At 30.0% G+C, this 12,527-nt stretch overlaps 1 protein-coding gene across 1 annotated transcript; it reads left to right on the top strand.

Moving 5' to 3' along the window:
- The first annotated feature begins 10,359 nt into the window (after positions 1-10,359).
- Positions 10,360-11,325, top strand: LOC139786366 (uncharacterized). The gene is made up of 4 exons (XM_071725530.1): positions 10,360-10,444; positions 10,530-10,747; positions 10,917-11,079; positions 11,165-11,325. The coding sequence occupies exons 1-4, from the start codon at positions 10,360-10,362 to the stop codon at positions 11,323-11,325; spliced, it is 627 nt and encodes a 208-aa protein (XP_071581631.1).
- The last annotated feature ends 1,202 nt before the right edge of the window (positions 11,326-12,527 follow it).

The following is a 12,527-nucleotide window of genomic DNA, read 5'->3' as shown; positions in this document are numbered from 1 at the left end:
TTTTATAATCCTTTTTATATTGCGGGGGTCAAGGTAATAGAGGTTGATATATCTTGGTTTGAATATTTAGGAAAAAATTCGTTGAAGTATATAATTAATTATTTTAAGGTTAAATTTATATATAAAATATATATATTTTGTATTTATTTATAAATATTTTAGGGTGGCTATATTTAGTATATTAAAAATTTAAATAGCTTATAGGATAAAGCATAATATTGAAGATATTAAGAAAATTAGGGAATTTTTAAATAAATACATAGAATATTATTTTTATAACGAAAATATAATGTTTTTTATAAACTATATTTAAATTAATAATTATTAATATTTAAAAATATGAAATAATAAGAGGGGGAGAGGGGGGATTATGGATAGTAATTAATTTAATTGAGATTAATTTTATTAGTAATTAAAGAGAGTTAAAGTAATATGATTTAAAAAGTTACCATAGATAATTAATTAGAAGTTCATTTTAATTTACTTCAACTAGAAATTTTTAAAAAGTTTCAATAGAATTATTAACAATAATTTACCTCTGTTTTGGTTTTAGTTAATATTTAAAATTCTCTTAGACTTATATTAAAATCAAGTATTTAAGTCGAAATTAAATTGTAATTTTTTACTTTAAGAGGTAAGATATATATGAGAGAATTATAGTTTTTAAATGCAATTTAAATGTTTTATTTTAAACTAATATCCTTAAAATTGATTTTGTGAATTTTAAATTTTTCAGTCGATGGATTGTTCGGTATATTCTAGAAATAAGCCAAAAATTAGAATTATAATAAATATTAAGGAAGTTAAAATTATTGGTAAATTAAATATTTTAAATATGTAAATTAAAGGAATTAAAAGGGCAATTTCGATATCAAAAATTAAAAAAATCAAACTAATTAGGAAAAATTGAATTCTAAGGGGCATTCGAGGAAGGGATATGGGATCGAAGCCACATTCAAACGGAGAAATTTTTTCTCGGTCTTGGAAAGATTTTTTAGAAATTAAATAATTAAGTATTAATAAAAGTATGGAAATTGTTAATAAAATACTAATAAAGTAATTAAATTGAATAATTATTTATATTAAAGTAAATTAAATTTTTTAATTGGAAATTAAATGTAATAAATTAATTATACTATATAAATAATAAATATTAATGATAGAAAATAAATTTTAGAAAAATTAGAATTTTCATCAGTAAATCGAAATATATAAAAATAATCATACTACATCTACAAAATGTCAATACCACGCAGCTGCTTCAAATCCGAAATGGTGATAGGGAGAGAAATGAAGAATGTTTATTCGAAAAAGACATACAATAAGAAATAAGGTTCCGATAATTACATGTAATCCGTGGAATCCTGTAGCGATAAAAAATGTTAAACCATAAATTGAATCTGCGATAGTGAATGGGGCTTCTTTATATTCAATAATTTGTAAAATAGTAAAATAGATTCCTAAGATAATAGTAAGATATAGGCTTTTTTTCTTTCTTTGAGATTTTTATTGATTATGGCATGGTGTCTTCAGGTAACAGTAAGGCCCGATGAAATTAGAATAATAGTATTTATTAAAGGAATGTCAAAGGGATTAAAAGAAATAATACCTAAAGGAGGTCATAATTGTCCAATCTCTATATTTGGGGCTAGGAAAGAGTAAAAGTAAGCTCAGAAAAAAGAGAAAAAAAATAAGATTTCAGGAACAATAAATAAAATTATGCCTAAGCGTATTCCTTTGTAAACGTCTAATGTGTGGCATCCTTGAAAAGTTGCTTCTTGAGTAACATCTCGTCATCATTGAATTATACAAAAAAAAGTACTAGGAATAGTTATAATTATGGAGTACCTATACTGATGGAATCATCTTACTGTACAAATTAAATTATTTAAGATTCTTAATGAGATAAGAATTGGCCATGGACTAATTCTTACTAGGTGAAAAGAGTGGTTCATAATTAAATTTCTCTTCTGTATAGGGTAGAAAGAATAGAGAATACATAAGCTTGAATTATAGATACTGAAATTTCAAGAATAAATAATAAAATTTGAGATATGATTATATTTATGAAAATTATATAGTTATTGATTGACTGACCGGTTGATCCTAATAAAGATAATAAAAGGTGACCTGCAATTACATTTGCAGTTAATCAAATTGCTAGGGTGAAAGGGCGAATAATTAGTCTAATAGTTTCAATAATAACTATAAAAGATATTAGTAAGAGAGGAGTTTCCTGGGGGGTTAAGTGAGCTAATAATATATTTAGATAGTTATAAATTCTATAAATGATTGTTCCGAATCAAAGAGTTAGGGAGAGAGAGAGACAAAAATTTATGTGTCTTGATGCTGTAAAGATATAGGGAAAGAGTCCTAAAAAATTGTTGAAAAAAATTATTAATAAAAGACTAATAAAAATAATTAAGTTAGAATACGAATAAGAGATTAAAATTTTAAATTTTATAAATAAATAAAAAGTTAAATATTTTCATATAAAAATTAAGCGGGATGGGGTAAACCAATATTGGTAGGGGAGGAGAATGAAGATAATATTTAATCTTAGTCAATTTAATGAAAGATTTATAGATGTTGAGGGATCAAAAATTGAAAAAATATTTGTTATCATAATCATTTAAAATGAAATGAATTTATTGAAAGGAAGTGTTTAGCGCGAAGATTTTGGGGGGCTGGGATATATATAAAGTATAAAAAAGATGAGGTACTTAAAAGTAAGCTGATAGTTAAAATAATAATGGCAGTTCATAATAAAGGCCTTATCTGTGGAATTAAAGAATATTAAAGGTAATTTAATAATTTTAAATTGACAATTTAATGTTAAAGTTTAACTAATTCTTTCATTAAAAATAGGAGTGAACCTATTATATTTTGATTTAAAAGATCAATAACTTTTTATTATTCAGTCATTTAATGAAAATAGAATATTTAATTATTGTTAGTAAAATAAGTTAATCAATTTTTAAAATTATGAAGGTTTGTGGATTCAATTACGATTGGTATAAATCTATGGTTAGTTCCGCAAATTTCAGAACATTGGCCAAAAAATAATCCAGGTCGGTTTATGAATAGTATAGTTTGATTTAGGCGTCCTGGGGTTGAGTCTATTTTAATTCCCAAGGAAGGAATGGTTCATGCATGAATAACATCGATTGATGTGGTTAGCAGGCGAATAGGTAAATTAAATGGTAAGATGTATCGGTTATCAACATCAAGTAAACGAAATTCATTATTTGTTAGTTGATTAGTGGGTAACATTAAAGAATCAAATTCAATATTATTAAAATCAGAATATTCATAGCTTCAGTATCATTGATGGCCAATAGTTTTGATAGTAAGGTTATTGAAGTGTATTTCATCGGTAAGATAGAGAATTTTTAAAGAAGGTATAGCAATAAACATTAAAATAAATATAGGGATAATGGTTCAGATTAATTCAATTGTATGACCGTGTAGTAGAAATCGATTAATAAGTTTATTATAAGTTATTATTATTATTATAAAAGTAATTAATATAGTAATAAAAATTAAAATAATTATAGTAAAATCATGAAAAAAAATTATTATATCATAGGTTGGGGAATTAGAGTCTTGAAGCGTTAGGGATCAGGTATTAATATTTAATAAAAGAGTTAATCTTTATAAGAGGATTTTAAATCTATTGCACTTACAAGGGAACGGTCGGGGGTGTCCGAGACCGATTTGGATGCGCTTTGGATATGTTGGTGAGCATAAAAAAATATTAGACTCGTATTTTTTTTTGCGGCTTATCTCGACGTTTAGGGGTTGAAACAACCCCTCGAAAATAACGGATTTTATAGTTTTTAGCGAATATCTTCGAAAATATAAGGCGTATGAAAAAAAGTTTGGTACAAAAGGTTTATGGCTTTTTGTGCTCTTTACAATGGCGTAATCAGATTTTTCAAATTTGTCACATTTTTTAATTTAACCCTACCCCCACCTATTATTTTTGCCAAATATAACAATTTTTCCAACGCAAATTTAAGAGCGTCAAATGCCAAATACATCCATGTGTATTTTTATTATGATACCATTATTAGATTTTTGGCAAGACGAGATGAAGGCGTAATAAAAATATTAGGCGCGTTGAATAATGTTTCTTGCACTCTCGAAACCAAACGTTCCTGTAACTTCTTTCAATGTAATAAAAAGAGGCGACAATAATCTACCATCAGCGGAAATAGTTGGCTGTATAGTGTAACTATGTGTGGTTGCTGATATAGATTGTACTACAGATTCTACCTTTTTACACCTTTATGTGATAAAGTACGACCGGAGTGTAATTCTAACTGGAATCCACTCTGATCCGAATTGTAAATATTTTCCACTCCATATCGATCAATGTAATATTTTACGTTAGTAATAAATGTGTCGCACTTATTTTCCGCGCGCGTCGCGCGAATCGATGGAAACAATCACTCCGACACTCGAGATCGATCACTCTCGACCAATTATGTTTAAACTGTTAATCTCCTTATTGACCCGGAACTTCGGTGTTGTTGGAACACGAGCATGCACTTTACGAATAAGCGAGGAAGATCTACGGTGACTTGAAGAACCGATAGAATCAACAGAGTAGATTACGTACAATTACATTGCATTAAAGTATCAGCGGCGTGATGCATCCTTTCTACAGTAATCAACCATATAAAGATCATTAAATACACTTCTGCATAGAACATCGTAATTCTCAATTTTTTAACTAAAACTTAGAAGTTTTGTATGGTATTAGATAAAAAAGAATGTTTGTTACCTTTTCATACTGAGTTTAAAGATCAATTTATCAAAGTCTTTACATTTCAATTTGCCTCAGAAACATTATTTTTAATGCTTCTTATAGTATTTGCTTCGGCTATACTATTATAACTGTGTGAAAGCTTGCACGATATATAATCTTTGGATATTATGATATTATGTATAATTCTCATATTTACTCGGTACGGGTAAATCATGATTGATATTCATGATTTTCACTCACACAAATAATCCTAAAATAACATATTATCAAATGATGATCAGAAATTGTAATCGAGGAGACGTTCTGTGCCACGTACAGAATAAATATGATGCAAAGCTCTGTTGACACAATACGTACGAGGCGCTGCTTTATGTATGCAATAAATTATAATAATTATAAAACAATTAGTTTCGTGTCGCCCACGTGATGAGGTCGATTTGAGGTGTAAATCTAAATGAGTCCGCACGATATAATCGTTAACCTTTGATGAAATCATGAGCTGAGAGAAACGTACTGACTGCGAGTACAAATCGTTATGCCCAGACTTCAACACGTTCGTATTCACAAAGTTTCATAACGCTGCCGTTTCACTGTTTACGACCGTTGAGTTAGAACGTATGAGCTAATTATCCGATATGTAACAAACCCACGCTTATATATAATCAACCCCTCCGGTTTTGAAACGGGTAATAATCTTACAGAATCTATAGTGAGAAAATTTTCAATTACATAAGTATTGTTTCTAACGAAAAATCTAGTATTTTATATGCTACAGAAAACAAGTTCGCTTTTCCTTTCTTTTTTTTCTATCTCATCTCTTAACAATTAAATGCTGAATTGCCGATCGATTACGAAATAAATTAACTAATAAACGATAATTTATAAACAAACACTAACTTATGACTGAATTTTATATTTATCACATGTACATTTTCTAAATCACTTTTTATATTAATTCTCAATTGCTTGGATATTTACTTACGAGAAAAACGAAATTAATCGAACTTTAAAATATACTTCTTGTTTATAATTATCTGTTTTTATTAATCACGCATTTTTTGTTATTATACTTAATATCTAATATTGAATAGTAGTAAAAAAAAAAAACGAAAGATAATACATTAAATAAGTACATTTTGTTTAAGTTATAAATTTACGATCACAAAGAATTATATATTTTTGAAAATATTAAAAAAAATATTACTCAATCATAACTTGTGGTACGTCCTATTTTATATAAAATTAATACAAATTTAAAAAAATACGATACGTTTCTCAGCACGCCGGACGCGTTCCTGAACACGGTGGACCAGCAGGTCTCGCCGCACGACGAGCTCGGGTCCCAGCCGCTGTGAGGTATTATTATGTTGTTCACCACCATCGTCACGCCGTCGTCGATGATCGCGCCCGAGCAGCACATATTGGTTGACCAACGGTTGGCTTTTAATCGGAAACATCGGCGTTGGGGAAACAATGTTGGACCGACATTGTTAAAATGCTACAATCCGATGAATCGTTAGACACTTTCTTTTTTATTTTTTTGATACGAATTAAAAGGCATTGTTGTGTTTTTTTTGTAAATTTTAACTGTTTTGAAATAGCCTACAGTATTTTTAACTATTTTTAGTGTATATTATTAATCGATTGACAACGCAATACCAACCGTTTGTTGAACGATATTTAGCCGACATTGGACCATCGTTTGATAATCGATGTGTAACGAAGACAGAGTGATATGCTTACAGCGACGCTGTGAGCGGACCGCAGGGCGGGCGCGCCGGGCGCGCAGTCAAGAAACGAAGATCGCGTGTTTTATGTTTTATTGGTGCTCGTGCTCGATCGTGTCAGTGCGTTGTATTGCGTTTTAGATAAACGTGCCGTATTGCACTGTGTCAAGAGGTATATAAGAGCCAACTGAAGAAGAAGAAGAAGCGTTTTAGATCATTTAGACCAGGGACACAGACGTTTAATAATTAAAATAAGAAAAGAAGAGTCGTGTTCTTGCTTAATTGGATTGCAGGTGAGTAACTTTTTATTTGTTTATATAAAGATATTTATGATATTTACTGACAGTTAACAACGGAAATAAGTCATTCTTAACCTAAATAATCGTATTTGCTTGGCAGAATAAATTATATTAAAAGTTAAACGTAGCGTCAAAAGCATAGCCAGTATAAAATCGTTCAATATTTCTTTGACTTTTCTGAAGTACTTTATACGGCAAAATTATGATAATCCTTAATTGTAAGGCAAGACATGATATATTGCACAGTTCACGCGATAAATATATATTGCCTATATCATTGCATGGTTAATGTAATCAATTCTGGTAATTAAATTATAAAAATAGGATAAAATTGGAAACACTTTCATATAGTACCTCTTTTCTCCAGACTGATATACATTGGCTTCACATTTTTATTATATTATTTCTATGTTCTTTTCTATGTTCTAATCTTTCTTTGGCAATTTCTGATATATGTGTCATTGTCCTATGTATTATCCTATGTATCATCATGTGAATATTTATTAATATTATTTCTATGTTCTTTTCTATGTTTTAATCTTTTCTTTGACAATTTCTAATATATGTGTCATTGTTATAGTCCTATGTATTATATCCTATGTATCATTATGTGAATATGATGCATATTCATAATTAATATCACGTAATTTTTAAATAATTACGTATTTTTATTGTAGATAAAAATGGCACAGAGAGCCCGGAAGTATAGAGAAGTTAGGAAAAGGGTAAAAGCCCATATGAAAGAATTTTGAAGGAATTGACTGATAATAATAATGAAAAATATAAATGACAATAATTGTCATTTATATGAAGATAGTTTGAATGATTCAAAAGTAGTGATTGTGATGATATTAATGACTATGTGAAGATGTAATAGTAATTTTAATAATGAGTCTGTATCATCTTCAGATGACAATATGTCACAAAGTAATAGTAATTTGATAATGAGTCTGTATCATCTTCAGATGACAATATGTCACAAAGTAGCAGTGATACACCTGTAAATAGTAAATACAAAAATGGTGTATAGAAGAAAATATTAGCATTCATCGATAAATAAGTTATTAAAAATTCTGAAAGGGTACACAAATATTGAAAACCTTCCCAGAGATGCACGTACTCTATTAAAAACAAGTAGACAAGCACTTGTAAAAAAATTAGGTAGTAGTGGTCTTTTGCATTATATCGGCATCACTCCCAATTTACAAATGAAGCATAAATATTATGGCGACACTATTCAATTGACTTTCAATGTTGATGGAATACCTATATATAAAAGTTCCTCAAAGCAATTTTGGCCAATACTTTGCTATGTTATTGATAAACGATATCAGTATGAGCCATTTTTAGTTTCTTTGTTTCTTGGTGAAAGTAAACCAGAACCAATTACTGGTTATTTTGAAGATTTGTACCAGAACTCAAAGAACTATGCGAAAATGGATTTTTCCATGACAGAAGTCAAATGCAATTTAAAGTTGTAATCAGAGCTTTTATCTGTGACACTCCAGCACGTTGTATGATCAAATGTTGCAAGTTATTTAATGCATATTCAGGATGTGACCGATGTGAACAAGAAGGTGTATATATAAATCATAGAATGACATTTCCATTACAAGATGCACCATTACGTACTGATGAAAGTTTTGCTTCAATGTCAGATCCAGATCACCATAAGTCAATATCTCCTCTGTCAGAATTAATATGGGGTTAATTTCCCAAATTCCTTTGGATTACATGCATTTGCTACCACTTGGATGCATGCGTAAGATTCTAATGATGTTATTAAAAGGAGATCTACGTGTTAGATTATCAGCTTATTCTATTGAGTGCATTTCCAATGAATTAATTGCTCAGAGAAAACATTTTCCAATTGAGTTTCAAAGGAAACCACGTAGCTTAAAGGAAATTGCACATTGGAAAGCTTCAGAATTTCGGCAGTTCCTCTTGTATTCCGGGATAGTTGTTTTAAATAACAATGTTCCTTCCGCAATTTATAAACATTTCTTGTTACTACATGTAGCTTCTACTATTTTATGTAGTACAAGTCTAATTGTAAATTATCTTGATTTTGCTTCTGATTTAATAAGATCCTTTGTTAATCACTGGTCTAAATTATATGGTGCTGACACAGTTGTTTATAATATTCATTGTTTAACTCATTTAACAGCTGATGCAAAGAAATATGGCATTCTTGACACATTTAGTGCTTTCCCTTTTGAGTCTTTTCTTTTTAAGTTAAAAAGTCTTTTGAGAACTTCTACTCAACCATTACAGCAAATAGTGAAAAGGCTGTCAGAAAGTTCACATGTATTAGCTACAGAAAACAAAAAACTATTAAATGATTATACAACAGATAAAAAATTTCGCTATCATGTTGTATTAAATTCAAGTCATTCCGATGGACCTCTAATTAATTTTCCTTGTCATGTACAACAATTCAAGAAGGTAAAAAGCACTGCCTTCATTTTATCAACGTTTTCCGGGAATAACTGTGTCACCATGAAAGACAATAACATTGTAGTAATTTACAATTTTGTGACATTGAATAAGGATATATATTATTGGATTAAAATATCTGCAAATAGAAGATATGTACAGTTATCCGTGTCCTTCGTCACTTTTGAAAATATTTAAAGTTTCATCTCTATCCAAAAACTATGAAGCTTGGAATATCAGTTCTGTTTTCTGTAAAAATGTTCTTTTGAAACAGTCTTTTTTCGGTATGTCTTCCTCTTCTGCATACACCGTGATAGAAGAAAGGTATATACTAAGATTAGAGATTGTTTTTATTATAATATCTACAATTATGTAATATTTTATGTTTTCTTTTTATTTATAGATAAGAATGTTTTCTGTAGTGGATTTTCCTGAAGAAGAAACTTGTGAAGTGATACCAACTTCCTGGTTGACTGATGGAAATCATAAAACTTTTTATCCTCAATATAAAGGAACTTGATTTTGGAAAGCAGTTACAACTTTCGAAACACCAAAATCATATTGGAAGACACATTCATGTCGAGTTTTGTATCAAACAGGTAAATCTATTTTTGAATAGATTTATAATATTGACTGTTAACATAATTTTCAAAATTAAAATTTGATTTTTATTTTATTATCTCTTTTCTCACAAAAACTGAAAATTCTGTTTGATACGAAATTAATTAGTATAATTTGCAGATCTGTTAACAAAAGCTAAATCAAAAAGAGATGGATATCAGTATTTAGATACTGATGAAATTCAAACAGGCACGGATCAGGTGCCTGATGAGGTAATCGCCGAGAACCAATTAAAGAAAAGAAAACGCTTTCCAAATCAGCGTTATGCTGATGTATCTGCATCTGAAAGGTCATCTAATGAAGCATCTTCAGCATCTTCATCTAGTGAAACTGATATGACTATTTCAAAGAACAAAAAGAAAGGCAAACTTTTACCAGAACCGGAACCTATTCGGTTACCGGCTAATATAAATATCCAAAGTAAGTTAAAATATTTTTATGTTTATAGTAAATTATAGAATTTTTTGATAGCTTTTTTTGACTTATGTTTATAGATAAAGATATGAGTTCGCATTATTCTTCTGTACTTACTAATTGTAAGACCCCGGCAAGAGTACAATCGCGAGCAAGTACAAGTTCATCTGAAGGTAAAATAAGCTTTTATACTATCATGAAAAAATCAATACTGACTATTACAAACATTAAATTGCTGATAATTAAACATGCTTTCAGGTCAATTCAAGAACTTAGTTACTACATTTGAAGATATTAAATTTGACATAAGCAGCATAAAAAAGGACATCAAATGTATAAAAAATAAACTGTTCAGTGACAACATTGCAGAGGAAAAGTTACCTGAGGAAACAGAGACTCTTATACCTGCCTTGTCATTGAGGAATCTGTCAATTTTCAATGAATTTTTGAAACAAAAATCTATTTTTGAACTTTACGTAAGCAATTATATATGTTGATTTATGTTTCTTTTAAAATTGTAAAAACTTTGTTTTGTTTTTTCCAAAACTGTTCGTATTTTGTTATAAAGAAATTCTTGTTATTCATGGAATATGTCTTCAAAAAAAATTATCCAAAAAATTAAGGTTATTTTATTTTTGTTCTCAGGTTAATCATTTTCGCCGCCTTGGAGGAACTTCGCAAGCGGATCACACGCGGAGGATTCTCAGACGGATTATCCATAATGAATTAGCACAAAAATTAAACTGGGCAGGAAGAGGAGCCAAAACAAGTCTTCAATCTTTTGATGCCATATGCAAACTCATCCTTAGTAAGTCTACAATTGCAAGTGATTCTTGAAAATAAATTGTAATGCAATTTTATATTGTAAAATTGAGTTTTCTTATACTTTATAGGATCAGCAAGCACTAATCAAGAAACATCTTATAAGATATCCGAAGAAACAATTAAATCTTGGTTACGTTATGCAATGGATCGAGATGGTGGTCGAAACAGAAGGAATAAGGAAACTATAAATAATAACCAGACTGATGAAGCACAAAGTTATTCGAGTTAAGAATTAAATATTTTAATGTTTTATTCTCTTTCTATAAAAAAATTACTTTTTTTTATTTGTTTTTCAATACAAATTATATTATTTTGTTCATATTTATTTTAAATTGTGTACTATTCAGTCTTAGAATTAAAATATTTAATTGTGTAACTGTTTATTTTATTGCGTGTACTATATATTATATAATAAAGATAATTCTATATCCGAATTTTAGACATGTTAATTTTATTATAGAAATTTATTTACTTTTATACATTCGCTGCTTATAATCTTTACATTTTTGAGGTTTAATTAATATCGACAATTTCTAATTAATAAATATACGATGTTTAACTAATATTATTTTTAATAATATTAGTAAATCTAAAAAATAAAATGGACGTCAATACATATATATTTTATACTTATATCTGTTGTATTTACTAATTACATGTTATTTATACAGTTCTAGGTATTCTTGCGTGCGATCTCTTCAGGTCTTCGCACGATGACAGATTCCACAGTACCCCCGTAACCATTGCAGCTCCTTGACCTCCGCGTCGGACGTCCGTCGCAGCAGATTGATCAGGGCCGGCACGCCGCCCGCGTTCTTGATCGCGCGCTTGTTCTCGTCGTTCTGCCCATGGTGGATCCACCATGGTTCTGCCGGCCGTACGACAGATTCCGCAGCGCGCCGCACGCGTTCCTGTACACGTCCGGATTGTCGAGGGCATCTGCAACCCCATCGTTATGAAGCTCTACCAGGGTGCCGGCGATATGCCTGGTGGCATGCAGTGATGCAAGTTCTGGCTACGAGCACCCACGGTGCTCTTGGAGTGGGGAAACGCCACTACAAGCGCGCGCCGTGTCCGTGTGACGCTCCGCGCTCGGCTCTGCTCGGGTCTTAGAGACGAGCAGACATATCTCCTTTCCACCAAGGCAGCCATGAGGCGACGCGCGACGCGTTCCGCGTTTCTGTTACGTTGCTTCCGTAATGCTGTTTTAAATGCTAGATTTTACAGATGTATTTTCCAATAACTCTCGTCAGTCGCTAAATGTATCTCAGATATATTAAAATAATACTTTTCTAACTTCTTCATATGTTTAATATAAATTTCTTCCCAATAATTCCCTATAATTGTATATAATTATTAGACATGTATAAAATATTTTTCCTTATAAAATAGAGAATAAATATAATTTAACAAATAATATACATAAATCTT

The sequence above is a fragment of the Temnothorax nylanderi genome, unplaced genomic scaffold (assembly GCF_030848795.1).
Source record: "Temnothorax nylanderi isolate EJ_2023f unplaced genomic scaffold, tnyl_v1.0 TNYL_tig1019_pilon, whole genome shotgun sequence".
Classification (NCBI taxonomy): Eukaryota; Metazoa; Arthropoda; class Insecta; order Hymenoptera; family Formicidae; genus Temnothorax; species Temnothorax nylanderi.
This window is presented reverse-complemented; position numbering and strand designations above follow the sequence as displayed.